At 50.7% G+C, this 26,813-nt stretch overlaps 1 protein-coding gene across 1 annotated transcript in view; it reads right to left on the bottom strand.

Annotated features, from left to right (window-relative positions):
* Nucleotides 1–26,813, bottom strand: part of MYO1D (myosin ID) — a 154,432-nt gene that overhangs the window by 34,225 nt on the left and 93,394 nt on the right. Inside the window, exon 21 of the mRNA XM_066336663.1 lies at nucleotides 22,234–22,388. Coding sequence (XP_066192760.1) covers nucleotides 22,234–22,388 — 155 coding nt within the window. The remainder of the gene's footprint in view (nucleotides 1–22,233; nucleotides 22,389–26,813) is intronic.

Raw genomic sequence — 26,813 nt, 5'->3', positions numbered from 1 at the left:
GAACAGGGTTACTTAACCTGGAAGCAGCAAAACCCATAGAGGCAGCAGTTCAGGAAGGCTCAGACTAAAACCGAACTTTCCCAGGAAGAGCTCTCAGTAAGGGGTGGGAAGAGGCACCAAGGGACCGAGGCCGGGCTGAGAAAAGACCTTTATCCAGACACAGCTGCACTGGCAGAGCTTTTTGGAGAGGAGGAGGGAGATGTGGGGTTCAACACCCGTCCTCAGAGATGCAGGGCACAAGAGAAGGGTGAGAGATGGAGCTAGGGAGGGGAGGCTGTTGTCCCCTTCCCAGCAGGGCCCCTCCAGCCCACAGCCCCCAGCCTCCATCTCCCCTGACACTGCCACTGCTGAGTCACCTGGAATCCCACCTGGAGGCCCAGGCCCGGTCACATCTCTGCTCTGAGGAAAGGAGATAAGCTGTGAGAGACAGGATTTTCAAAGCACAGAGAAAACTGCAGTAAGCCAAGGCCTAATGGGCAGGAATTCAGTTTAACCCCTGGGAATTCACCCTGAGGCTGCCCCAAAAGTCAAGGGCAGCTCCAAGGCCGGTGAAGGCTCCAGCTGGGAGCAGGACTCTGCACTGGATTCACAGCCTGGGACAGGAGGGGTGACCTTTATTAAGTGCAGAGGAAAGACAAGAACCTTCCCCTGGAAAGTTTATGGTTAAAAATAAGCTCTTGGTAAAAAACCACAAAGCTGATGCACACTTCACCTCTGTCACCCCAAACTTCCTCTGCTGATGGTTGATATTTGGGACTGAAAGCAGAAATAGAATTCTATCTTCTGAAAACAGAGGTGCATTTCAGCCTGGTTCCCTCTGCTGTCCCCACTCCACCCCTAAACCTCACAGACAGGGAGGACATTAATAAATGAATCAAATGCAGAATGCAGTGTGCCAGGACACCCAAATAAAACCTCTCTGGGGGAACCAGCTCAAACCCAGCCCGTGGCTCTGCCTGGCTCCTGGCACACGTGAATTTCTCTGCACTGACCACGGAATGCAAATGCACCAGCTCTTCCCTAGGAGGCTCCAGTGGGAGGGCAGCAGGGAGGAGGAACCAGCTGCTGTGCCAAGGGTGGGTTTTAGGAGAAAAGGACCCAATCCTCAGGCAAGGTGCTTTCATCCATCCCCTGATGCTGGGAGTGAGGGATGCTCTCCTGGAGAGCAAAACAAATGTAACCCCAACCTGCCCTGTGCCTTCTCCAGACTGCATCTGGATCCCTCCTCTCCTCACTTAAATCCACCTCGGACCCAGGACTGAAGATGTTTTTCTCTGGGTGAATAAGCTTTGCAGTTGAAGTTAATTGATGGCCAAGTTTCCAAGGCTCCTCGTGTGAGCAGTCCCCACTGGGGGTCACAGGGGGGTCTCTGGGGTCCTGCACATTCCCACGTGTCCCTTGCACGTTCTGGCTGTCCCAGAGAGACTCAGACTGTCCCCAGCAGTGACAACAAAGCAGAACTGGGGCTGGGACAGGAGACCACTAAAGCTCTCAGGGATTTCCTTCCTGCCTGTGGCCAGGTTTGTGTGGAGCTGAACGTGGCTGAGTTCTTTACCCAAACCTGGAGGGAAGTTGCCTGACCAGGGAACAATCTCCTGCAGACAGAGCATCCATTGGAAGCTAAGTTGACAGGCAGACAGCTTTTATCTCTTTGACTTTTAGAAAACCAAGCACACCAAACCCCAGAACTAGGTCAGTGGTGGCCATCCTGCCCTTTCCCACTCTATTTTTAGCTCCAGCTACAACCACAACACAACATTGCTACGAGCTATGGGAGATGTGTGATCACAACTGACATGAGGCTTGCATGACCCCACACGAGGAATCCAGAATCCAGGGAGTTTATGGACACTGGGCCAGCAGCACTGACCCCTCTGTGTTCAGTCATTCATTTTGCTGTTTTTCTCCACATAAATATGAACAAAACCCACCCCCAATCCTGTGGACAAGATCACGGGATGGTTTGGGTGGGAAGGGACCTTACAGCTCATCCTGTTCCACCCCTGCAATGGGCAGGGACACTTCCACTACCCCAGGCTGCTCTGGACACCCTGTGCCAGGGCCTGACCATCCTCACAGGAGGGAATTCCTCCCCAGTATCCCATTCACTCCTGTCCTCTGGCAGTGGGAAGCCATTCCCCCGAAGTCCCTCTAGCCCAGTGAGCACAGCCAGTGCTGCTCCCTGGGCTGGATCAGGAGCACCAAGGTCGTTCTGAGATTTGCCCACGGGGGGACAAAGAGGCAGCTCAGGTCTGGCAGTGCCACCTAAAGGAGGTGGAACAGTTTGGGGTGTAACCTCAGAGTCATCAATCACAGCAGGTGCCTCAGATTTCATGAATACAAAGGCCCCTCCAAATTATTCAAAGTAAATAATGTGGCCACAGCCTAGACAGGAATAACAGTGATGAGCCAGCCTCACCCATCTCAGTGTCTCACCAGGGTCTGTCACACTGACACCACTCCTCCTCCCCTGGGGTGCCCTGGGGCTCCCTAAGCTGGCATTTATCAAGCCTGTTTGGCTGCTGGGGCTGCTCAGGCTGCACTGCTGGTTGTTGGAGAAAAGGCTCAGGGGGACCTGGTGGCTCTGCACAACTCCCTGCCAGGAGGGGACAGCCCCAGGTCGGGCTCTGCTCCCAGGGAACAGGGACAGGAGGAGAGGGAACGGCCTCAGCCTGGGCCAGGGCAGGCTCAGGGTGGATTTGGGGAAAATTTGTTCATGGAAAGGGCTGCCCAGCCCAGGGCAGGGGTGGAGTCCCCATCCCTGGAGGGGTTCAAAAGCTGTGTGGATGTGGCACTTGGGGACAGGGTCAGTGGTGGCCTCAGCAGTGCTGGGGGAGTGGCTGAACTCTATCTCAAAGGGCTTCTCCAACCTTGATTTTATTGTTCAGTGATGAGAACGTCAGGCTGAAGCCCCCGGCAGAGTCACCAGCACTGATCCCTGCCCCTGCACTTCCTCAGGTCCCTCCCAGCAGTGGGAGATCCTGTCACTGTCACTGTGAGGTGACACATCCCAACACCTCCTGCTGCAGGGGGGTGTGAGCTACACCAGGCACCAAATCCTCCTTGAGTCACTCAGGTGTGAGGGCTGCACCAGCCTGAGCTTCCTTTAAAGATCACTCTCTGTGTTTTCTGCCCTGCTCCAAGCTCATCCTCCTGCTCCTTTCTCTTGTTCAGGACTCTCCTGGCCAATCTGCAGGGTACAGCACCAGTGCAGCTGTCAGCAAGGCACAAGAGGATTATTAACATTCAAAAGTCTTCATATAATTCCTTATTAGAAAGCAAATTAATTCCAGCCTGAGCCAAAGGCAGCCCTGATGAGCAGCTAGGCAAACACGTTCCTCACACTGCAAATGCACAGCTCAGGCAAACCCAGGCAGGGATGGAGGCTCTGGGAATTGGCACCCCCAGTCCCACCTGCCCCAAAACGGGGCCTGTTCAGCTGCTGGAGACATCTCCTCTGGTTTGAAGGTGGATGGTGGAATGAAGGTCCTGAACAGAGAGCTGTGGTGGCATTTCAGAGACCCTGGGGACACCACCCCTTGTCCCCAGCTGTCACTGCAGAGGGGCAGGAGGCTCCTGCATGTCCCATCTACAGCCCTTGGCAGGCTCCTGACACACCACAAGGGATATAAAATCACCTCCCCTGCTTCAGTCTCCTTAAACCCTCCCTTCACACGAGTCATGTCTGCTGTGGGGATGCACCTTATGTTCCCTGGCTCTGGGAAACAGGATCCTGTCCTGCCTCACTCTCCAGCTGATGCTGAGCAAGGCAAAACACAACATGTGCTGGTCTTTGAGGTGAGAAATCTATGAGTAAGTGTTTTAATCACCCATTTCACTCTCTTCAAAAGTTCCTGGGAAGGAAATGTCACCACTTGGATTTGGATGTGAACACAAGCCCCAAGTGTGTGTGTGTGTGTGGCTGAAAAGGTTGCAGCAGCCCAGGGTCACTGGGCTCAGGCACTGAAAGAGCTTTGCTTTCCTCTTTTCCACATTAAAAAAAGGCAAAGGATTCATTCAGCAGATGCTGTTGGATCCTGCACATGGCTGGAGGCTCCTCAGACGCATCTTTTATGCTGCCATGAAGGGCATCCCATGAGATGTTCTAGAGTGGAGAAAGACTACACTGTGCTTTCCCAAAAAATAAATCGACCCAAAAAACACTCCTCTCCTCTCCTCTCCTCTCCTCTCCTCTCCTCTCCTCTCCTCTCCTCTCCTCTCCTCTCCTCTCCTCTCCTCTCCTCTCCTCTCCTCTCCTCTCCTCTCCTCTCCTCTCCTCTCCTCTCCTCTCCTCTCCTCTCCTCTCCTCTCCTCTCCTCTCCTCTCCTCTCCTCTCCTCTCCTCTCCTCTCCTCTCCTCTCCTCTCCTCTCCTCTCCTCTCCTCTCCTCTCCTCTCCTCTCCTCTCCTCTCCTCTCCTCTCCTCTCCTCTCCTCTCCTCTCCTCTCCTCTCCTCTCCTCTCCTCTCCTCTCCTCTCCTCTCCTCTCCTTTCTCATTTCCTTTTTCCTTCCCTTCCCTTCCCCATGCTGGGATAATTCCTGGAGGCCTGAGGAAGCAGCAAGGCAGTGACTGCCCAGGGGCTGGGAATGCTGAACCCCCCTGGACGGCTGAAGATTTCAGGGCTTGTCTCTTTAATCAAAACGAGCCATTTTCACAAAAAAAATTCTCCCAGAGAATGATCTTCACTAAGTCTCTCCCTCACTGTCAGATCTCAGATACAGCAGCCACATAAAGCCCCGTTTCCCAGGGAAGCCAGGCTAAAAATAGCGGGGCTGGCTGAGGGACACAGCGGACTGGGAGCCATCCCAGGCCAGGCTCAGCGGCTCCGTGGGGCTGGGGCTGGCTGGAACCCCCAGGCAGGAGCTGGACACAAGCAGAGGTGTCATCAGCACGGGACCTGGGGGGACCTGGAGGAGGTGACAGCCCCGATCCTGCTGCATCCACAGCTCAGCTTCTGCAAATCTGCTCCCATCAGCATCTCCGTGAGGACAGGAGCAAAGGATTCTCCTGTGCCAGGGGCTGGGGGCACTGAGGGGATCTAAGGAGAGGTTGACCAGAGCAGCTCTGGCTGCCCCTGGATCCCTGGAAGTGTCCAAGGCCAGGCTGGACAGGGCTTGGGGCCACCTGGGACAGCGGGAGGTGTCCCTGTCTATGGCAGGGGGTGGAACTGGGAGGGTTTTAAGGTCCCTTCCCACCCAAACCATTCCCTGATCCACGATCAGCACAGAGGGTTATTTGATTGCTTGGCTGTTCTCGAGCTGTACATCACTGTCAGAGTGCTCTGTCCCTGCAAACACAACCAACCACAGCCCTGGCTGAAGGAAGGGTCCCCAAGGCCTGGCTGCAAACTGGGATTCCTGGAAGGGAGCCTGGCCCATGAACATTCCCAGGAGGTGGCACAGGGATGGAGCCATCCCTGTAAATCTTCCATAACTGCCCTTCAGGCTGCCAGCAGATACCAGGCTGGAGTGATGCAGAATGAAAAAATCACCTTTCCTTCTCCAGTATCAGCTCACCTCAGTTCACACAAGGAAAAGCACGAAGGGGAAAAAATTTATCTTTTGTGCATTAATTCAGAAACTAATTACTCAGTATAAATTAGTCAGCTGGCTTCACCTCAGCTTTGCCATGCAACAGCCCATGAATCACAGCTCTGTTACAGGATGTATGGTGCCATTTGGATGTAAAAATGCTTTATGGAAGGCACCCTGTGGCCTGGGAATATTAATTTATACCACAGGCTCTAGTGGATGAACTGAAATTAAAGCAGATGAGGAGATAAGACACAAGCCTTGATCAATATCTGAAACTGAGGAACAGGCTCTGGGCGCTTTGTAAGGGGGAATGAGCCCCTGGAGCACATGGACAGCTGGGACATGTGGAGATGGTGGCATTAAAATCCACTGACTGTGGCTAAGACTCTCGGGACAACAACAGTGTCGTGGTTTCCTTCCCCTGCCTGATCTGTGTCCTTCTAAATATTCCATTTACTGTTCCCAGATGAACTCCCATGGACACAGACCTGGACAGACAATATTCCTCTCTGTAATCCCAACTCCCTACCAGAGAGCCACATTTTGTGGCAAGAACTCCTCTGGCAGCTCTTCCAGCCAATCCCAGTTTATTTCTGTGGTTAGTGAGGGATGAGGGCTGTCATGCCTGAGAACAGCACACACATCCCAATTTCCCCAGGGAGGCAGCAACACCCACTCCAAAGGCTCCAAACTCACTTTACAAAGCTCAGCCATCTCCTGGGAGTTATCCCAGCTGGAGGGGACCCCGTGGCCATGGACTGAGGGGACACCAGGGACGAGTTCCTCCTCCTGAAGCAGCCCTGAGCTGTTCCCATGTTGATGCTCCTGACCAGCTCCTCCTCCTCACCACTTAGAGGAGAACTAAACATCACTTACAGCCTCAACCGGAGCCAGTGCCCTGGAGCCAGAGACTGAATTAATTTCCACAGACCCTGAGTGGTTTTACAGTGGAGCTGATTCCCTCTTGTCCTGCCTCCTCCATAATTACTGTCACCTCTGTGGGGACAGCACAGGGCAAAGTTCTGGCCTGGGAAGGGAGCACAGGGCAGTCACCCAGAGCTGGCCAGGAGAGGTGGCAAATGTTCCCTCAGCACCTCCAATCCCTTGCCAGCCTGTGAAAATAAACCCCTTGTTTGCTGAGAAAACAGGAATTCTCTCAATTACCTGGAGAATATCTGAACAGGCTGCCCAGGGCAGGGCTGGAGTCCCCATCCATGGAGGGGTTTCAAAGCCCTGTGGATGTGGCACTTGGGGACATGGGTCAGTGGTGGCCTTGGCAGTGCTGGGGACTCACATCTTGGAGGATTCTCCAACCTGAATCTGTGATCCTTATGGAGTTCAAGAACCTGAGATTTTTTACATCTAAACCCAGGGCTTGGCTCTAATAACACAGTTCTTGGGTGCCAGGAAATGCAGAAGACATGAAGAAGAGTTTATTTTATTTTTATCCACGCGTTTAGGAATTCTGCGTGGATTTGAGCTCAGGGAATTTAGGCTGGCATGGAAACACAGCCTGCTCCATATGACTGGGATATAAACCCACCAGGATTCTGGAGTCACCAAAAAAGAACATTTCAAGTGTAATCCCATGAGTTCAGTGAATTCCTACATCCTGGTATTCATGGAATTACAGAACCATGGAATGGTTTGGGTTGGGAGGGATCTCAAAGCCCATCCAGTGTCACCCCTGCCATGGCAGGGACACCTTCCACTGTCACAGGCTGCTCCAAGCCCCATCCAGCCCGGCCTTGGACACTTCCAGGGATGGGGCATGATGTTCTTTACAAAGATAGGATTAATTTAGCATTCCATGGACACACTCAATCCTAAATTCACAAATTAGAGCAAACACAGCTCCGTCCTTCTCAACCACAGCAGTGCAGGGCACTGAGGAGTGAGTAAGAACATCCAAACCTTCCTCTAAATGAATTGGTAAAGAGGAAAACCAGGAAGATTTGAGAGGTGCAATTAAAAAGTTGGAGTGAGTCCAGGTGAGATCACAAATCTGCTCCAAGGGCTGGAGCCCCTCTGATCTGGAGCCAGGCTGGGACAGCTGGAATGTTCACCTGGAGAGGAGCAGCTCCAGGGAGAGCTCAGAGCCCTTCCAGGGCCTAAAGGAGCTCCAGGAGAGCTGGAGAGGGACTGGGGACAAGGGATGGAGGGACACAGGGAATGGCTTCCCACTGCCAGAGGGCAGGGTTAGGTGGATATTGGGCAGGAATTGTTCCCTGGCAGGGTGGGCAGGGCTGGCACAGGGTGCCCAGAGCAGCTGTGGCTGCCCCTGGATCCCTGGCAGTGCCCAAGAAGCAGCCTGGGACAGGGGGAGGTGTCCCTGCCCATGGCAGGGGGTGGGAATGGATGGGTTTAAATTCCCTTTGCTCCCTAATCACTCCATGATTCTATGAATATGCAAAATGCTGATGACTTCCCATCCTGCACTGCAAATCCATTTACAACAACCCTACAAAAATGTACCAGAGTAGGTGTAAAGGGTTTGTTAAATAAATAATCACCTCTGCTAGACTATTTTCACCAGAAAACCAAAAAAAGCTCAACACAAGCCTCTGACAACACAGCTCAGACTCTCCAGGAGAGAGCTAAAAGCCTCATTTTCCTGAAAAACAAACTGAAAAATTATCAAAAGATGAAGGCATCCCATGATTTAATGGCATCACTTCAAACAATAGCACTGCCTGCAGTCAGAGCACGAAGCAGGGAGACCAAAAATGGGAATAATACATCACAAGTGGGAGAGAAAAAGGAAGTCTACATGATGCAATAAAAAATAAACCATGTCTTTGAGAGACTCCAGTTAAACAAGCGAGGGGCCACGTCGTGCATTCATTATCATTCCAGCAGCAATTCCCCGGAGACTCGAGCCAGCAGCACTGCAGCACACACCAAAGCAGCAGGAAAGAGCATTTTAAGTAGGTCACCAGTAAATATGATCATGATGGGGCTTTTTTCTGTTGTTGTTTTTTGTTTGCTGTCAGTCACTGGGGCCCTTAACCGAGAGAAACGCTGGGGAAGGACAGAAATGATGGAACAGCGGCGAGATGGGCAGAATTCCAGGAGAAAATGTGTGGCAGCTTCCTGAGAGCAGCTGTGTACTCCTGGGCTCACCACCAGCACCACACAGAGCAGCTCCTGGGCTCCCAGCACAGAACTGGGTGTTTAGGAGAAGGATAAGGACAGTGGGGAATTCAGGTTGGGATTTTAGGGCTCAGGGATTTAAAGGAACTGTAGCATTATCCCCTTTCCTTTCAGATTCCTTTTCTCACCTCTCAGGGTTTTCGTGGTGAGGAAACCGACCTCAAAGCACCCACCCCAATGACTCCCTGCTCAGTTCGACAGTGGGGTTGGGAGGGAAGGAAGGAAGGAAGGAAGGGTGAAAGAGAGAAAGAAAGAAAGAAAGAGAGAGAGAGAGAAAGAAAGAAAGAAAGAAAGAAAGAAAGAAAGAAAGAAAGAAAGAAAGAAAGAAAGAAAGAAAGAAAGAAAGAAAGAAAGAAAGAAAGAAAGAAAGAAAGAGAAAGATAGAAAGGAAAAGGAAGAAGAAAGAAATAAAAAGAAAGAAAGAAAGAAAGAAAAAGGGGAAAAGGAAAAGAAAGAAAGAAAGAAAGAAAAAGAAAGAGAGAAAGAGAGAAAGAGAGAAAGAGAGAAAGAGAGAGAGAGAAAGAGAGAAAGAGAGAAAGAGAGAAAGAGAGAAAGAGAGAAAGAGAGAAAGAGAGAAAGAGAGAAAAGAGAGAAAGAGAGAAAGAGAGAAAGAGAGAAAGAGAGAAAGAGAGAAAGAGAGAAAGAAAGAAAGAGAGAGAGAAAGAAAGAAAGAAAGAAAGAAAGAAAGAAAGAAAGAAAGAAAGAAAGAAAAGAAGAAAGGAAGGAAGAAAGGAAGAAAGAAAGGAAGAAAGAAAGGAAGGAAGAAAGAAAGGAAGAAAGAAAGAAAAAAAAGCTGCCCTTTGGAGCTCTGGGGAGCATCATGTGCTGTGTAGGGATGGGGCAGAGATGGGAGAGGGAGGATCCCTCTGTGGCTCCCTGTGCTGGAGGCCAAGGCCAAGGGAGGGATGGCCAAGGCAGCAGGGTGTCACAGAGCAGAGAGCCCCTGCAGGGCACTGCCCCATTCCCAAAGGCCCCTCCCTGCCCCCTCCCTGCCCCCTGCACTCCTGGATCCAAATAGTCCATGTTTGGAACAGGATCCCCCTGGCCCCAAAGCAGGACCCCAGCCCCAGCTGCTCTGGGCACACTTTTGGGTCACTGCCCCCCAGCACTGGCACGGCTCAGCTGCAGCAGGACCCCCAGAGGGGACAGAAGGGGCAACACGGGGAGCAGCAAGGGGACACCAGCTCCGTGTCACTGTCAGGTGTTGCTGTTTGACAGGCACAGTTAAACCCATCCCATCCTGCCCTGAAAACAAAACCAGCTCCTTGCTTCCAGGCCTTGGCTGGAGGAGCTGTGACCAGCCCCGTGCTGGCCTCAGGGACACAAGCAGAGATGGACCTTCAGGAAGTGATGCTGCTGGGAAGGTGGAGCATTTCAGGAGTTTTCTGGAACATCTGGCTGTTCTCCACAGCTGGTGCATATCCAGAGCTCCTTCCACCCCAGCATTCCCCAGCAGTGGGAAGGAAAACTGGCCACTGACAGCACAAACCCACATCCACCTCCAAGGCAGAGCCCAGGCTGGATGGATCTGAGTGTGGAAGCACCAGGTCCTCTTTGGGCTTTTCCTAATTTGGTTTCTATCACTTGAATTGCATTTCCCTCTCCGCACTGCAGCTCCCAAATGAGACCCTGGAAGGAAAGGATGAACTGAAATGGGATGAAATCTGCAGTGAAAGGTACTCCCTCCACACCCATTCCAGCCACAGACTGTGGGCAGGTGAGGGGCCCTCAAATAAACTCATACCTGTCCCTGCACGGGAACAAACCTTAAACTCCCCAAGGAGTTGGACTTGATGATCCTCCCGGGTCCAGTTCAGGATATTCTGGGATTTTGTGACTCCAAGAAGTTCCTTTTGCCAACTACTTATCAGCCCAGTGACCGTGGCACAGAGAAAACGGCTCCTTGCTCTCCCCTGGGGAGGAGCTGAGGGCTGAGCACCCCGGAGGTGCTGGATGCATCTCTGACTGCAGGAACCCCTCAGGGACCCCCAGGAGAAGGCAGGTTGCTCCTGTGTGCCCAGAGGAGCTGCCCCAGAGCAGGAGATGGGGCTGGGGGAGGAGATCAGAGCTGCAGCCACACCAAAGAGCAGGATGTGCACGGGGCACCTCCTGGCAGCAGCTCAGCTCTGAGCCTGTTTCGTTGGCACTTGGATCACTCCCAGCCCTCCCTGGCCCTCAGCCTGGTGCCAGCAGCACTTTTCCAGGCCAGATCCTTTCAGGTGACATTTTCCACCATGGAATTGTTTTTTTTTCTTTAAACCACCTTGAAGGGGTCCCAGAGCTCAGCCCAGCATGGCACAGAAACTGGGAATAACACAGCTCCCAGAGCTTTTCCTGTCTGAGAGGGACAGACAACAGCACCATCAGGATCCTGCCACTGCATCTGGTGGGGAGAGGAGCCCTAACTCCAGCTGGCTGCTCTGAGTGGGAATTATCCCAGGATCCCACCATGGGAAGGGACCTTAAACCCACCCAGTGCCACCCCTGCCATGGCAGGGACACCTTCCACTGCCCCAGGGTGCTCCAAGCCCCATCCAGCGTGGCCTTGGGCACTGCCAGGGATCCAGGGGCAGCCCCAGCTGTGCCAGGGCCTCCTCATCCTCACTGTAAATATTCTTTATCTGGGGAAAAAACTGGGGGAAAAAAAAAAAAAAGGGTTTTCCACACCAGAACTCCTCTGGTTTTTTTTTTTTTTTTTTTTTTTTTTCCCCTCACTTAATTCAGCACTAAAACATCATATTTGGATAATAAATTACTAAGCCAGCTCCCCAGCTCTGGGCAGGAGCAAAGGCTCTCAGCCTGACTCCAGGAACAAAGCAGATTTATGAGAAATTTGCCTCGGCTCATCCTCAATGCATCTGTTTTCAAAAGAGGGAAAAAAGCAATGTTTAAGCAACAGCAAATCAAAAGTGATTTAAGGATCTGAAGGGCTGAAATGAAGCCAACACATTAAAACTCACCACAAAATTACCATAACTGCACTTATGCAAATCTTTCTTATATTACATCAAAAACCCAACACAGCTTAATTTAGGAATTTGGCAGAGCAAAGGGGAGAGAGGAGAGCCATGGACCAAACACCCTCAGAAATCTGGGTAAGAAATGACAACCTGGTGTAGGAGGATTTGCACAGAGAGCAGCACTCCAGGCTCAGTAGATTAAGTTGATCTACTTCAGTTTTTACACCTTCCTGTTCAGTTTACAGGAATATGATTTTTTTTCCAGCCTGCACGACCTTAAACCTTTAGCTCACAGATTCAGTTCTGTGTCTGTAGCAAAAAAACACCAAAATAAAAACTCTAAAATCTGACAAGCAATAAACAGTTTTGCCTTGTTTTTCCAGTACAGCCACATTTAAATTCTAATTTATTTGACCTCATCTTCAGAAGGAATTGTTGGGAGCCAGTATTTTTGCCAAATATTTAGTATCTGATTAAAAAGGTCCTCAGACATTTCCAAAAATGCCAAGCCCCAAGCTCGAGGTCTTCAGCACATTCAGATTTTATCAGTGAGATCCTCCACATCATCCAGAAAACACCCAAACCCAAACCTCCCCTCTCAGCATAACACTTCAGTTATGTGAAAAATCACTAATTAGAACCACTAAATTGACTGAAGTAATTAAACAGAATAATTTCCTGGGATTTCAATGACTTCTGACAGAGCAGTCACAGAAACACCAATGCCTTTTGGAGAACAACTCAAATCTGAGCTCAGGAGATGCAATGAGCTGGGCCAGGGGAGGATGGGAGGAAAAGAAGCTGAAAAGAGCAGTTGTGGCTCTGCTGAAGATGCCACAGAGCAGAAGAGCAGGAAAGCTTTGTTAATGTGCATTTTCATGAGACTTTGTTTTATGTAAGAATGTAAAAAGTGGCTGGATCAAATATCCAATATATTAATTAATATCAACATTTAATATTCCCTTGAATATTAAAGAGAAAAATGCATCATTTCCTTATTGTTTCAGACATGACCAACCTACTGATCCTTTTTATTTTATTAAATTTCCATGTCCCCAAAAATACTAAGGCCTTGAAAACCACTGCTGACCTCGTTTTTACAGAAACCTTTTTGGGACTGATACTGAGAGCTCTCCCCAAACTGAGGGAGTGCAGTTAAAGGCAAAGCTTTTCCTAAGCCTGGCTCAGGCTCTGGCCCACGGAGCACACCAAGACCTTTATGGGGAATAATGAGAGCCAAGGTGGGAAACCCAGTCTGGAGTGTCTCACTGGGAACACAGGGCTGGTAATATTTGAGCATCTCCCGTGAGCTATTTTTTGTGCCTGAAGCTTTGTGAGCAGCTCCTGGTGCTGTCAGCCCAGCCCAGCCCAGGAGGACACAGCCCAGGAGGACACAGAACAGGTCTGGGCTGGGATCTCACAGCAGTGGCAGCACAAGTGCTGAGCACTGAACACAGCAGAGGCTGCACAAGGCGGGAGCTTTGTGCTGACACCAAAATCCCCCCGTGTCCATCGTGGGTCCAAACCTGGCTGTTTGCAGCAACAGCTCAGGGCTGCACACCCAGACTGCAGCCAGGGGGATTATCCCTCTCCACGAGCTGCTTCCCACCTCAACACCCCTCTGCTTCAGCACAGGGCGCACAGGGCAGGAACCACAACGCCCTCCCCAAATCAACCCAGAACGTCCACGAGTGGCTGAGCTTTGGGCTGCTCCCAGTGCCCAGCCCGTGGTGCCAGCTGGGCTGTGCCAGCCTGGCAGGGCTGCAACCAGAGCCCGGGCAGGGATGGGAGGGGATGGGATGGGATGGGATGGGATGGGAGGGGATGGGCACGGCAGGGGAAGGGGCAGGGGAAGGGACAGGACAGCCCAGGCAGGGCCATCTGCCCAGGGAGGGAGAGGCCCTGTAGCTGGGCTGGAGAGAACAGCCAAAGGCAAGATCAGCACCACGGACACCCCTCACTGGGGCGGCCACACACAGAACCCACCCTGTGGGATGTTGGGGCACAGCTGGGCACAGCCCTGCCCAGAAACCCTGTCCTGGGCTGAGCCCACAGCCTGGGCACCAGGGGACAGGGACTGTGCCCACCTGCAGAGCTGCCCCAGCCCTGGGCACAGCACAGCAGGGACCTGGGGCTGCTGCAGAGAGCCCAGAGGAGGCTCCAGGATGATCCCAGGGATGGAGCAGCTCTGCTGGGAGGAAAGGCTGGGACAGCTAAGAGGAGACCAGGGGTGACTTCAGTGTGGCCTTGCAGGGCCCGAGGGAGCCAACAGCAAACACGGAGAGTGACTACAAGAGCCTGGAGTGACAGGACATGGGAAATGGCTTCAAACTGCCAGAGGGCAGGGCTGGATGGGACATTGGGCAGGAATTGTTCCCTGGCAGGGTGGGCAGGGCTGGCACAGGGTGCCCAGAGCAGCTGTGGCTGCCCCTGGATCCCTGGCAGTGCCCAAGGCCAGGCTGGAAGGTGGAAGGTGTCCCTGCCCATGGCAGGAGTGGCACTGGATGAGCTTTAAGGTCCCTTCCAACTCAAACCATTCTGGGATTCTGTGATTTTGGGATGCAGCAGAGGATTTAGGGCTATGTTTCTACCATCCAACACTTTCTAGGAGACACTTTCCGCTTCTGTCAGGTTGTTAAAGGGGGTGGGGTGATGGCTCATGGAATCATTAAAGCTGGAAAAGACCTTTAGGATCATCAAGTCCAACTGTCAATCCAGCACCATCACTCTGTTCATCACTCAAGTGCCACATCCACGTGGGTTTTGAATATTTCCAGGAAAAGAAAAAAGTGTGGATTCGTGTCAAACTTTCAAATGTTGAATGAGCGCCGAGAGCTGCAGCTCAAGATTGAAAATAATAATTTGTTATAATGAATAAATAGACTGAACAGAGCCCAGAGCCAGAACGAGGGTTGTAATATGAGAAACTTCCATTTTCCTTCCACATCACTGCCTGTGCTGGAGGAAATCCCCAGTTCCCAGACCAAAAGGGAAGCTGGATTGGGAAGGGCAGCTGTGGGATGTGGGATGCAGGAATCCCAGATCCTTGGAGGTGATTACCTTGATTGCTTTAATTTCTGATCATAAATGTCTCAAGGAGAGCAGGGAGCTGGACAGAGACTCATAAAATGAGACAGAAAATTTTGAGGGCTCTAGAAATAAAATGTTCATATTTAGGGGTCTGAGGCTTCTGAAACCCTGAGGGAGGAGCAAGAGGAGGAGGAGGTGCAGGAGGCTTTGAATTTTCTACTCTAGGGCTGTCTCACCTCTTGTGACAATCTCAATGCTGTTTTTATCCCCCACATCCACAAAAAATCCAGTTTCGCCCTAGTGCTTTAGCTTTTGCAAGGATGGAAAGGATTCACCTCTTCAACCCAGCAGATCCTTTAGATGGAGACAGGGAATGAACTGAGAAACTCTGCAAAAGGTCAGCGAGAGCAAACATCATTTGTATAATATCACCCTGGGGTGATGGGCTGGAGAGGACTTCTGCATCTCTGGGGAGCACCTCTGGTCACTGCAGAGGACTTCTGGGGCACTGCAGATCTATTTCCCAGGAATTACAGTAACTGAGGAAAACTGGGTCCAAGTTCCCAAAGTGATTCAGTGATTCAGATCCACGGTTCTGAAGTGCCCTGGGAAGACTACTGAACACAAAACAAAACCCAGGAAAGCCCATGTGACCCCATGGGAATATCCATCTCTTTCAGCACCTCACGCCCAAATAACTTCATTTTTACCAAGAGCTCCCTCCAGGAGGACCCTGGACATGGAGCTTTAGCATCCAGAAGTTGCTTAGAGAAGGGAAAGCACTGAAGTTACAGGGATGCTGGAATAAAAGATAAAAAGGAATAGAAGAAACTGCTCTTTCCAGAGTGTTTTGGACAAAATTGGTGCTGACACACAATGGGAGCAGGGCACAAGCAGATTAGGGAAGGAAAAGTGACCACTGAACCTCTCTGGACTCAAAGGAAGGCCATGAAATACAATTAATTGTTACTGTTTATGTTATCAGACACAAGAATTGACTTGTAGATGCAGAGGCTGGGACTCAAATAAAGGATTCACACAAACTCTTTGGCCTGGTGAGAGCCCAAAGCCCTCCCTTGAGCTCACTGTGTTCTCAGTATCACAAATCCAGAACTGAGGGACACAAATATTTCTTTCCATGTCAGGAACACACTGGGAAGTGTAACAAAAAACTACTTTTCCCAGGAATGTGAGCTGGGGAGGCTCCCCTGGCCAGGGACCCACTCAGAGGTGGAGGATGAGCACCAGCAGCAGTGGGAAGATGAGTTTTAAGGAAGGGAATGATCTTCTTCCAAGTTCCTTGATGAGTTCCCTTCGCACAGGACAAGTGTTTGGAAAAACTCAGTTGCAACAAGAGTTTTCCAGGATGTAAAAGAATTAAACCAGAGACAGTCTCATCAGGGTGCTGTAATTCCACCTCTTTGTGCCCTGGAGTCACTCAAAACAACAAAGCTTTAATTTGTTTTCCCAAGGAAAACTCATTTCTCTCATTTCTGTAACCCAAGTTACAACTGTGAGGTTGACAGAAGAATTCCCAGAGATGCTTATCGGGGAATCATGGAATGGTTTGGGTTGGAAGGGACCTTAAAGGATCACCCAGTGCCACCCCCTGCCAGAGGCAGGACACCTTCCACTCTCCCAGATGGCTCCAAGCCCTGTCCAACTTTATAAACACCATCAATCAAAGGGAAATCTTAGCTAAAGCCTAGAATTTTTTTTTGAAGTCACAAAGACAAGCCAAGAGAATAAGGCCATTTTTTCCAGTTTGTTTATTTCCCCATTTGTTCTGTATAAGGAAACTTTTCCCTTTGCCACTGCCCTTCTGCAGGGTCAAGTACTTGGTACTTAAAAGCTGCTACCTGGGGGTTCAGGACCCCCCAAAACCCAGCAGAACTTGCCTAAAATGGATTATGATTAGAAATGACCCCTCAACCCTGGCTGTGACCCCACCAGCTCAGGGATCTCCTCAAAGCTTATGTGACAGGTTCATGTGATGCCAGGGATGCCACCCCTCCTCTGAGGGCAGGCTCTGCCCCAGGACATGGATATTTCCTCAGGGAGAGGCTTTGGGAGCTGTGTTCATTCCTCCTGAACCAGTTTGGGCTCCTCCTCCTTCCTTTGTCCCCAAAATCCATCATTAATGTCCCCATGGTCCAGAAGATGCTCCTGGCTTAGGTCCCTGAATCTCAGCAGTTAATCAAGGTTCCTACCAGAGAAAGGTAAACGGCTTTAAAAGAAAGGTACAATCTTAAACTGATTAAAATCAGCTCAGCTTTGATAAAAAGCATCTTGATATAACAAATTGAAGATTTAACTCCTGATCACCTGATTCCTGGGCCTGTGCCACAGGTTTGTCTCTCCACATCAGTGGAAAAAAATAAAATAAAAAAAATCTTGAATCTATTTTAATTAAATGATTTGTGTTCCAGACCAGGCTCATCACTGAGCTGAGCAATTTTTTCCTAAACAATCAAAATCACCCCAATTGAATCTCCTCTGGCTTTGTTTACAGACCAAAACTGTACCTAATGCTCCTGCTCTTGCACAGTGGGCTGAAAATGGGTATTTATGGGGTGTTTGTCTCCATCTCTCTGACAAACCCCTGAAAATGGGTATTTATGAGGTGTTTGTCTCCATCTCCCTGACAAACCTCTCTGCTTTCAGACTAAATAACGAAATCACTGCTCACCCTGGGAGCATCACCTCAAACACCACCTCTGAGATAATGGCAACATTAAACCCTCTCACTTCACTGTGTTTGCAGAAGATTTGTTTGCTGCCACTGGTGCAAAGAAGAAAACACCAGAAAAAACCATCTGTGAGTTCTTCTCTTTGTACCAAACAGATCCAACCTCCCCAAAGTGCTGCAGTTCTGGGGAGGATTTACCTGACAGCGACTCCTGCAGCTCAGGGTGTGAGGGGAATAAAGCTTCACCCCCAATCTGCAGCAGTTCCAGCTCTGTGGCTGAAGCTTTGAATGCCAGGGAAGCAGTCAAAGTGCTCTTTTTTTCTCTTAAAAAGGCTTTTCTGAACGTTCTGAGATGCCCCTTCCAGCCCCAGCTCAGCCTTGGGTTTCCCTATACCCACCTCAAGGGATGAGCAGCCTCTGGTGACCCCACCGAGGTGGGACCCCACCGAGGTGTGACTCTGCTTCTCCCCTCCAGGCTCCTGCTCTGCTCAGAATTGAGCAGAAAAAGCCTTAACCCCAGTTGTATCCCCGTGTGCTGAGGGAGGCACAGAGGTGTTTTGGGATGTGCTTCCCCAGGCAAGTCTGGCTTGGAAAGGAAGCCTGGGAAACCTGGGCACTTCCAGCAAGCTTGGGCCTGGTTCACCTGCTTTGGAAAGGCTGAGGACACACATTTCCCTCAGGATTTTTTTTTATCTCTGTACATAGATGTACATACATAGAATTTCCTACATTTATGAATATAAACATATTTTTCCCCAATTGTTGCAGATATTCTGGTCCCTGGCACAGGGTGCCCAGAGCAGCTGTGGCTGCCCCTGGATCCCTGGAAGTGTCCAAGGCCAGGTTGGACAGGGTTTGGAGCAGCCTGGGACAGTGGGAGGTGTCCCTGCCCAAGGCAAGGGGCTGCAGCTGGATGGGCTTTGGGGTCCCTTCCACCCAACCCCCCCCAGGATTCTGGGATATGTATATCTATGTATACACATGGATTTCCCCCAATTTACATCTGTAATTTACGTATTAATTCCACCTGCAGAGGCACATTCCTGTTACAGTGACACACGTGCAGGTGACACTAAATCCAACACCCAAACCTCTCCACTTCCCCAACCAGAGAAACTGCTGCCACCTCACTCATGCAATGAGAGGCAGGGATGGAGCACAAGGACAGCACCTGGGGCAGGAGGAATGTGATCTTACTGAGGATCCCAGGAGCCCGTGTGCAGCAGGACCTGCAGCCACAGCCCCTGGGGCAGTCTGAGATCCCTCTGTGGGAATTCCTGCTCCATCAGTGCCAACCCTCCAGGGTAAGGGCCCAGAACTAAGGAAAATGAATCCAGGGCACACAAATGATTAAAATGGGCTGACAGGTCCCAAAGCGCAATGGAAAATATAAAATTATCCTCAGGCAAGTGATTTTCTGCTGGAGTTCTGCAGGGATTGCTTCTGACTGCTCTTTTAACTCCCCCTTCCCTCCAGGAATCCTGGAAGGAGCCCAAGGGCTGTGGCTGCAGACGATGGGGATGAGGGCACAGAGAGCACTGGGGAGCAGGACAGACACTCCCTGATCCCAACGCGTGGGCAGCCAGGCAGGGGCAGGGAATGGCCTCTGGGAACAGGATGGGCCTCGGGGACCTTCCCTGGGGACACCTGAGCAGCCTGAGCACCCCCAGGGCTCACATCACCCACAGGTGGGAGCCACGGCATGGGGAAAGCACAGGGAGGTGACCACTGGGTCATCTCGGGTGAAGGGCACCCAGAAAGTCCTCAGTGCCCTGCACTGATCACTCCAGACACCTCCTAGAGCCTCAGGGGCCCTGAGGATGTCAAATGGAAAGGGGAAATCCCTTTCTCCGGGCCCCAGCACTGGGAGGGAGGCTGTGGCCACACCCAGAGCTCCCAGAGCACCAGCCTTGGCAAACCAAGGACCAGGGTTTGAGCTCTGAGTTACTGCCCTGCACCTCGGCTTCCTGCTGGGCACCAAGGAACATGCTCCAGAGTTCACACACCTGCTCCTGCAAGGGACCACTGGGTCTTCCCAGCTATTGCAGGCACTCACTGGATCCCAGCTCTCCTGGCTCTGGCAGGAGATGCTCATCCCTGAGGGAGCCAGGAAACACCCTGGGGAACTCAGGCTCATGGACACCACACACTCCTTTGCAGACATGGACTTACTGTGGCCACCACATCAATACCTCATCCAGCTTCCCATCATCTCTATTGGGAATTCAGCTGCATTGTGAAAAAACCCCAAATCCAGCTGACTCAATAGGAGTGACTTGAACTCCTGTAAACTCCATTAAATATGTTAGAGCTCACAGAAGCCTCGCGTTAAGTTTCCCTCTGTATAAACACTTAGTTGTGAATCACAATCTCAAAGTAAGAGAATTCCTATCAGGAATAACTTTAAAAAGACACAACTTCATGAAGCTTTCATGGGTGATGCAAAGAAACGTGAACTCAGACAAACATTCCCAAATGTGAATCCTCTGTGCCCAAAAGCAGCTGCAGAATGCAGCACTGAGAGATGCCACCTCTATAATAGTTCTGAAAAGTCCAAGCTATTTCCTGCTAAAAATGTCTGAAATTCCCAAACAGATGTGTCATCACTGAAGTTCCTAGTTCAAGGAGTTTGGAATAAAAAAATAAAACCTGATAGAACACATCTGAGTGAGAAGGTTCGGGTGTCCCCAGCTCAGGTGACACCAGCAGCCTCCTCCTCCCCTTTCCTACAGCACAGAACAGCACTGAACTCACACGGTTTTATTACACCGACAGTTAAAGGATCATCACTTCTCCCCACACAAGCACAGGTGCCTGGGACACCTCAGCCCTGCTGAAACCTCCCAGCAGGGACTCAGGACGGGTGCTGAGATGGCTGCAAATTGCTTTCAGTGTTCAAAGAGGACCCTGGAACCCACAGGAGCTGCTCCCAGCCCCCGGTGGATCAGAGCTTTTAAACCCCACCGTGGGTGGGATCTTCCAAGCAATTGAACTTTGAGGCTCGAAATTTTCCTGCTGGCTCCAGTCTTTGCTCACAGCGAGGGGACAGAGAAACCTGAGCCCTGCCAGAGGCACAGGAGCCCAGCTAATCCCAGCTCAGGGGGAACTCCCCCAGCACCTCTCCAGCCAGGGGTCAGCTAATCCCATTCCCTGCCAGGAGCTTCGGACACGATGGAAAACGGAACACGATGGAAAACATGAATATATTCCTGAATGGTTTGATTCACAGATGTTGCTTTGAAGAGAGAAACCATGACATTTATATATTTGGGAAACTAAATGCAAGTTGTCCTGTGCATTGCCCTTCATCCAGGAACTTTTATTGGATGTTGGAGAAAAATGGGCTTCTACACCAGCTCTCCCATTTACCCAGCTGTACTGAGATTTGTCATCTGAAGCACTAAAATAATGCTAATATTGTGTTAAGTGGAGCTGATCAGCACAGACATGTATTTAAGTGTCATTCCTCTACAGACAGCCATTAGATTAAACTTAACTCTTTTTAAAGATAGAAATGTCATTGTTAACACAGTGTAAGAAACTTGAAATCAGCAGTTTCCACCTTTAGGAGAGAGGTGCAATGTTTCAGGCTGATGGTCACAATAGCCTTTGTTAAAATGAAGCCCCTCTGCCAGGAGACACAAGGGCTGGTGCTTGGGGGACCCATCTGAGCACAAGGAAAAGCAATTTTGGGTATTTGGACACTGAACACGGGAGCTGGAGTGTCACCAACAGTGTCACAGCCCATCCCCACACCAGAAACTTGGCAAGGCCCCGAGGAGCATCAGCCACCTGAAGAACTGCAGGGACTTCCAAGATTCCCAAATAAAGTGCACTGCTTTACAGAACCTCCTGAGCCTGCAAGAGCAGCTGCCTTTGACATGAAATGATATTTCAGTAAAAGCAAAACCAAAGAATGTTTTCTGTTGCTTTGTAGCACTGAATTTCCCCAAACAGGTTAAGCCAATGCTGAGAATTCATTTCCATGGACTCAGCCCCTGCCTCTGGAAGCTCAGCCAGTCCTGAACTTCCCACCATGGTGGTGAGAGGGGGCTGGATCAGCACAATCTTCTCGAATTCATGGAAGAATACCCAGGGACGTAAAATGACCAAAATTCCCACTCATTTTCTGCCTCATACTCACAGCTCTGTGTGAAGATTTACCTGTAAAGACTCCACTCTATCAGTCCTGTGGAGCTTGGGAACAGCAAAGCCAAGGCTGCACGTGCTGAGCAGCATCATTCCTCCTGGGAATATCCCCTGGAGGAGCCATGGAACAACCCACAGGTCTGCTCACTCCACACCCTGGTTCTCCCTGGAAGTTCCTTTCTGTGGCTGCAGCCACCACCTGGTGCTGGTGTGGGCAGCCTGGAATTCACTCTGGGATCCAGGAGACTCTTGCTGCTCCAGGAGCTCAATCCCAGATATCCCCATAGCCAATCACCAGCTTGGGCTCAGGGATTGACAAGACAGACAGACTTCAGGGAGCAGAGACGACATTGCACAGCTCAAGCAACAAACCACCTGCTGCTACTGGGGCAGGGGGGCAATCTGAGCAAAGAAAAACTCCATCTTAATTTTAAATAGGAAGAGTTTGCTGCAGGAAGCCCTCAGGAGCCATTGTGACACACTCCAAGTGCACCTTTAGTGATATCTGTCCCCAAACACCTGTGGCTGTCACACACATACAGGGAAGGCAGAAGAGACAACGAAGCATTGTAGGGAAAAAGTGTGTCCCAAAATTGCCAGGACAAAGGTCACTCTGGTTATCCCAGCACTGCAGTGAAGCACCACAGCTCCAACTGGTGACTCCAGGGATGATGTGACACTTTGGAATGGTGTCCAGCAGCCCCAGCCCCTGCACTGACCTCTTGAAGTGACTGGCCAGGACTCCCACGAGCTCCCCGATCCTGCTGTCGTTGGAGGGGTCGTTGCTGAAGAGACAAACAATGAGATCCTTGTTGTCTTTGGTGTGGAACACCACGAGCTGGTCCTTCCCATTGGAGACACTCAGCCCCACCAGCTGTGGAGAGAAAGGGAGAACAACGTTGGGTGTGCTGATATAAAAATGTTGACGTCCCATCCCTGAGAATGTCCCAGGCCAGGCTGGACAGGGCTTGGAGCAGCCTGGGACTGTGGAAGGTGTCCCTGCTCATGGCAGGGGTGGCACTGGATGGGCTTTGAGGTGCTTCCACCCCAAACCATTCCATGACTCCATGATTCCCTGTGCCTTTGCCACTCCCAGGCTGGTTCTCCCCTCTCCAGGACACTCCCAACCTCCACCATGGAGCTGAGGGGTGACAATGGGTTGGTGCTGCCCCAGCCCCTGAGCAAGGTGAAACAACAGCAGCTTCGTGGAATTCAGCAGCCTGGGAGGTGGGAGGGAGTGTCCCCACCCCGCCTGGAAGTGTCACCCCCAGCCTGAGCTGGCTCTCAGCAGCTCCCGTGTCCCTGCTGTGCCCCTGTCCCTCCCCAGGGCCAAGGGGCACCCACCAAGGATGGACCAGCTGCTCTCCCAACAGCCCCAGGTAAAAGCTGTCCCTAAAACCGCCCCTGGACGACAGCACTGAACCCCACACTCATCAGGAGTCTGCCCAACAGCATCCTCAAACCCACACAGGCTGGGAAACCAAAGGGATCTGACAGCCTCAGGCTGTGCCAGGGGAGGGTCAGGTGGGATACTGGGAGAATTGCTTCACTGAAAGGAGTGTCCAGCCCTGGCACAGCTGCCCAGTGCAGGGTGGAGTCTCCATCCCTGGAAGTGTCCAGAAAATGCGTGGATGTGGCACTGGAGGATGTGGTTGGTGATGCTGCTGCTGGGCTTGATGATTTTACAGGTCTTTTTCAACCTGAACAACTCTGTGCCCCTGTGATGTGCAGGTAACACAAGAATTTAGGAAGAATTTGAGTTGCAAAGCCACAATGATTACCATGGTTAGGCATGGATTAAGGTCTGGCTGTTTTGACAAAATAAAAAGTTGCAAGGGTTTGGAGTTTTTTGTTTGCTTGTTTTTTCATTTTCCGGCATTTTCTTTTTGTCTGTTAAGTGACTGCACTTGGCTCATCAAAAGCTTTGTCATCATCTCACAACGGAAAAAACAGGGAGTTTTTAGGAGGAGCAATCTGGGACCATGGGTTACTCAGATGAATTTAAGAGAAAGCAAAAAAATGGATCTGTGCTGGGGAAACAAAGTGTAAGGAGGGCAAAAACCACCTCAAAAGGCAAGTACAGCAAAGCCGAGAAAGGAGAATAGAATAAAACAAATAGAACATAATAAATGGAATATAATAAATAGAATATAATACATGGGGCAAAATAACTATAATAAAATGAAGTAAATAGAATATAATGAATGGGATAAAACAAAACAAAACAAGAAAGGTGAAAGGATGATGAGTACAGAGAGAACAGAGAGGACTTTCCCTGTCCATTCAAGGGCTCCTTTGAGCCATCCAGGGATTTCCAGAGGGAAGCCCCATTACCCTACAAGTGAGAGGGTTTTCAATAAACCATTTTATTGAAATTCAAGTCTCATTATTCCCTTGTTTAGGGGCAAAGGCTCCTGTGTCCCCCAGAGCTGTGTGAGCACCAATCCAGCTGGAGATTCCTGACTCCTGTCAGCCCACAGATCCTGGGGGCTCAGGCTGCTCCCTGGGTTTGCTTCAGCAGTCACAACGTGTTATTTCCAAGGAAGCTGTCCCTGCAGCTCTGGAGGCCTCACACATCCCAGAAAAGCCCAGCCCACAGCAGCATGGTCTGTGCCCTATTTTGGGGATGAGGCTCCACACAAGGTCCAGTCCCTGGGATTTTGTTGGTTTGTTACCCCAGGAACTGAAGGACAGCAGCTGCTAATCCTGGAAGCCTGGGCAGGACCCTCCTGCTACCAGTTGCACCAGCACAGGTGGAGTTTATTCCCTGCTCAGGCTATTTTGGGGTTATGAAATGCTTTCCAAACAAGCTCCACTTCATGCACAGGCATTAACAGCTGCCTGGCTTTATAGTGTCCCTTAAAATTAATTTGCATGCTTAAATACCCTCCTGTGAGCACAATAGCACCACAGGGACTGCTGCCATCAAGGTTTTAAATGTGCAGCCAGTGTGAAAGATGAACAAGTCACAGTGTCGGATTTGAAAAGGCAATTTAAACATTAATTATTCAACAGAACCCTGTTAGGAGGCCAAGAGCCCTTCAAAACCTTCCCATTTCACCCCTCCCCACAGTGAGTGAGGACTCCGTGAGCAAATAAGTGCAACACAAAAGAAATCATTTCAGAGAAGGTGCTTATCTCAGTATTTACCAACATTAATATTGGCCCTGCTTGAAGAGCAGGAAAAAATCCTCAGCTTCTGCAGAACATCCTTTATTACATTCACCACTGCAGGGGAGACGTGGCTGCAAGAGCCTTTCTGCTGCTTGGGTGCCTTTTAATTCCTCTCAGCCATTACCTGTTTGGTTTTAATTCAGGTAACAACAAAAAGGTCACAGTGTATTGGCACTCTGAGGCAATGTCAGCGCTGGCAGATGACAAATCCACACAGAGAATCCCCCAAAGCAGCATCTCCACATGGAGAAACCAGCAGGGCTGACAGGGAAGCTGTTGTTTGTCAGGTTGTGTAGAGAATGACACATTCCTCACCCAGAGTCATGGGATGCTTTGGGTGGAAGGGACCTTAAGGATCACCCAGTGTCACCCCTGCCACGGGCAGGGACACCTTCCACTGTCCCAGGCTGCTCCAAGCCCTGGCCAAGTGTGGCCTTGGACACTGCCATAGATCCAGGGGCAGCCACAGCTGCTCTGGGCACCCTGTGCTAGGGCCACCCTCACTGTAAAAACCTCCTTCCTTGCATCTAAGCCAAATCAAAGGTGGTTGAGTTCCCAGCCCTTCCCCCTGTCCCAGCGCAGGGACAGGAGGGGCTCCAACCACAGCCAGGCAAACCTGGCAATGGGAGATGGGGAGTGATTTCCCTGGCTGAAAACAAGTTTGTGTCTGTATCAGCCATCAGCTGACTGTCTCCATGAGATCTCCATGGAAACACCAGCCCTGAGGATGCTGCTGTGTTGACAGGGTGCTTCTGAAGCGCTGACAGGGAGCAGCAGAGGGAGCAGGCAGAGGATTCCAGCTGGGTTCACCTCTGTGCATGGGCAGGATGAGCCCTCTTCCCACAGAACACTCATCCACACGTAGGACAGGGCTGCTCCATCACTACTGGTGTCATTGCTCCCCATCTGCTCCTCGAAAAACCTTCAGAGCATTTCAAACCATTGTTCTGTTCCCAAAAAGGAAGGAATTTTTGTATCACTGACCAACTCCTTCCACTGTCTCTCTCACATGGTGGAAGGGCTTCCATGGAAGGAGGGATCAGGCACAGAAAAATGGGGAGAGTGTGCAAGGCAGCTCAGGAGTGGAAAGACAACACAAATACAAACATTAGGGAACAAATATACAACATAACTACAACAAGGAACAAACAACTGCTCGACAGGATTGACTGTTTGCCAGAGTAAAATCTGAGAAACCCTGGCAAGAGAAATACAAATGGAGTGGCTTCAAACTGGAAGAGAATAGGTTTAGACTGGATATTAGGAAAAAATTCTTCCCTGTGAGGGAGATGAGGCCCTGGCACAGGGGGCCCAGAGCAGCTGTGGCTGCCCCTGGATCCCTGGCAGTGTCCATGGCCAGGTTTGACAGGGCTTGGAGCAGCCTGGGACAGTGGGAGGTGTCCCTGCCCATGGCAGGGGTGGCACTGGGTGGATCCTTTCCAATCCAAACTCAATTTCATCAGTCTATAAAATATTTTGTGTCTTGTGTATAAATCAAAGACACCCCAAACTCTCCTCTCATCCCTTTCCTGCAGCTCAGGGGGCTCTGGATCCATCAGCAGGATCAGTGCCCACGCCAGCCCTGGAGCAGCCCAGCTGGGCACGGGCAGGGCTGGGGCTCTTCCCCAGGACACAGGAGCAGGTACAGGGAGAGCCTGTGGGCAACAGAACTGGAATTTTACACCACAGAACCTACCAAAGTTTGTTTCAATCAAATTTCCATCCTGGAATGTTACTTTGACAACCTGTATGGGTCAGCAGAGGACCTCCTGGGCCCACCCCTCCCATGCCAAGCACTCCAAGAGCCCTGGAATCTCAAGGACTCCTGCTCAGGTCAAAGAAACTGTCTGGCCAAGAATCCCTGTGGTAGGTTACTGAAGGGAATAACTGCAGATCTACCAGTAAAACTGATTTATAGCTGCAGAAATGTGAGAATTCTCAGAGCAAGAGACCTATCTGCACAGACCATTAACTGCTCTTGTCCTGAGGAACTGCAAAGCAGCCACACGACCAACACAGAGCCAACACAGAGCCAAAATACAGCCAAAAATACAACAAACACTGAGCCACAAATACAACCAACAATGAGCCAAAATACAGCCAAAATAGCCAACACAGGACCACT

This window comes from Sylvia atricapilla, chromosome 27 (assembly GCF_009819655.1).
Source record: "Sylvia atricapilla isolate bSylAtr1 chromosome 27, bSylAtr1.pri, whole genome shotgun sequence".
NCBI classification, from domain to species: Eukaryota; Metazoa; Chordata; class Aves; order Passeriformes; family Sylviidae; genus Sylvia; species Sylvia atricapilla.
The sequence above is the reverse complement of the archived record's forward strand: the minus strand, read 5'-3'. Positions and strand labels throughout refer to the sequence as shown.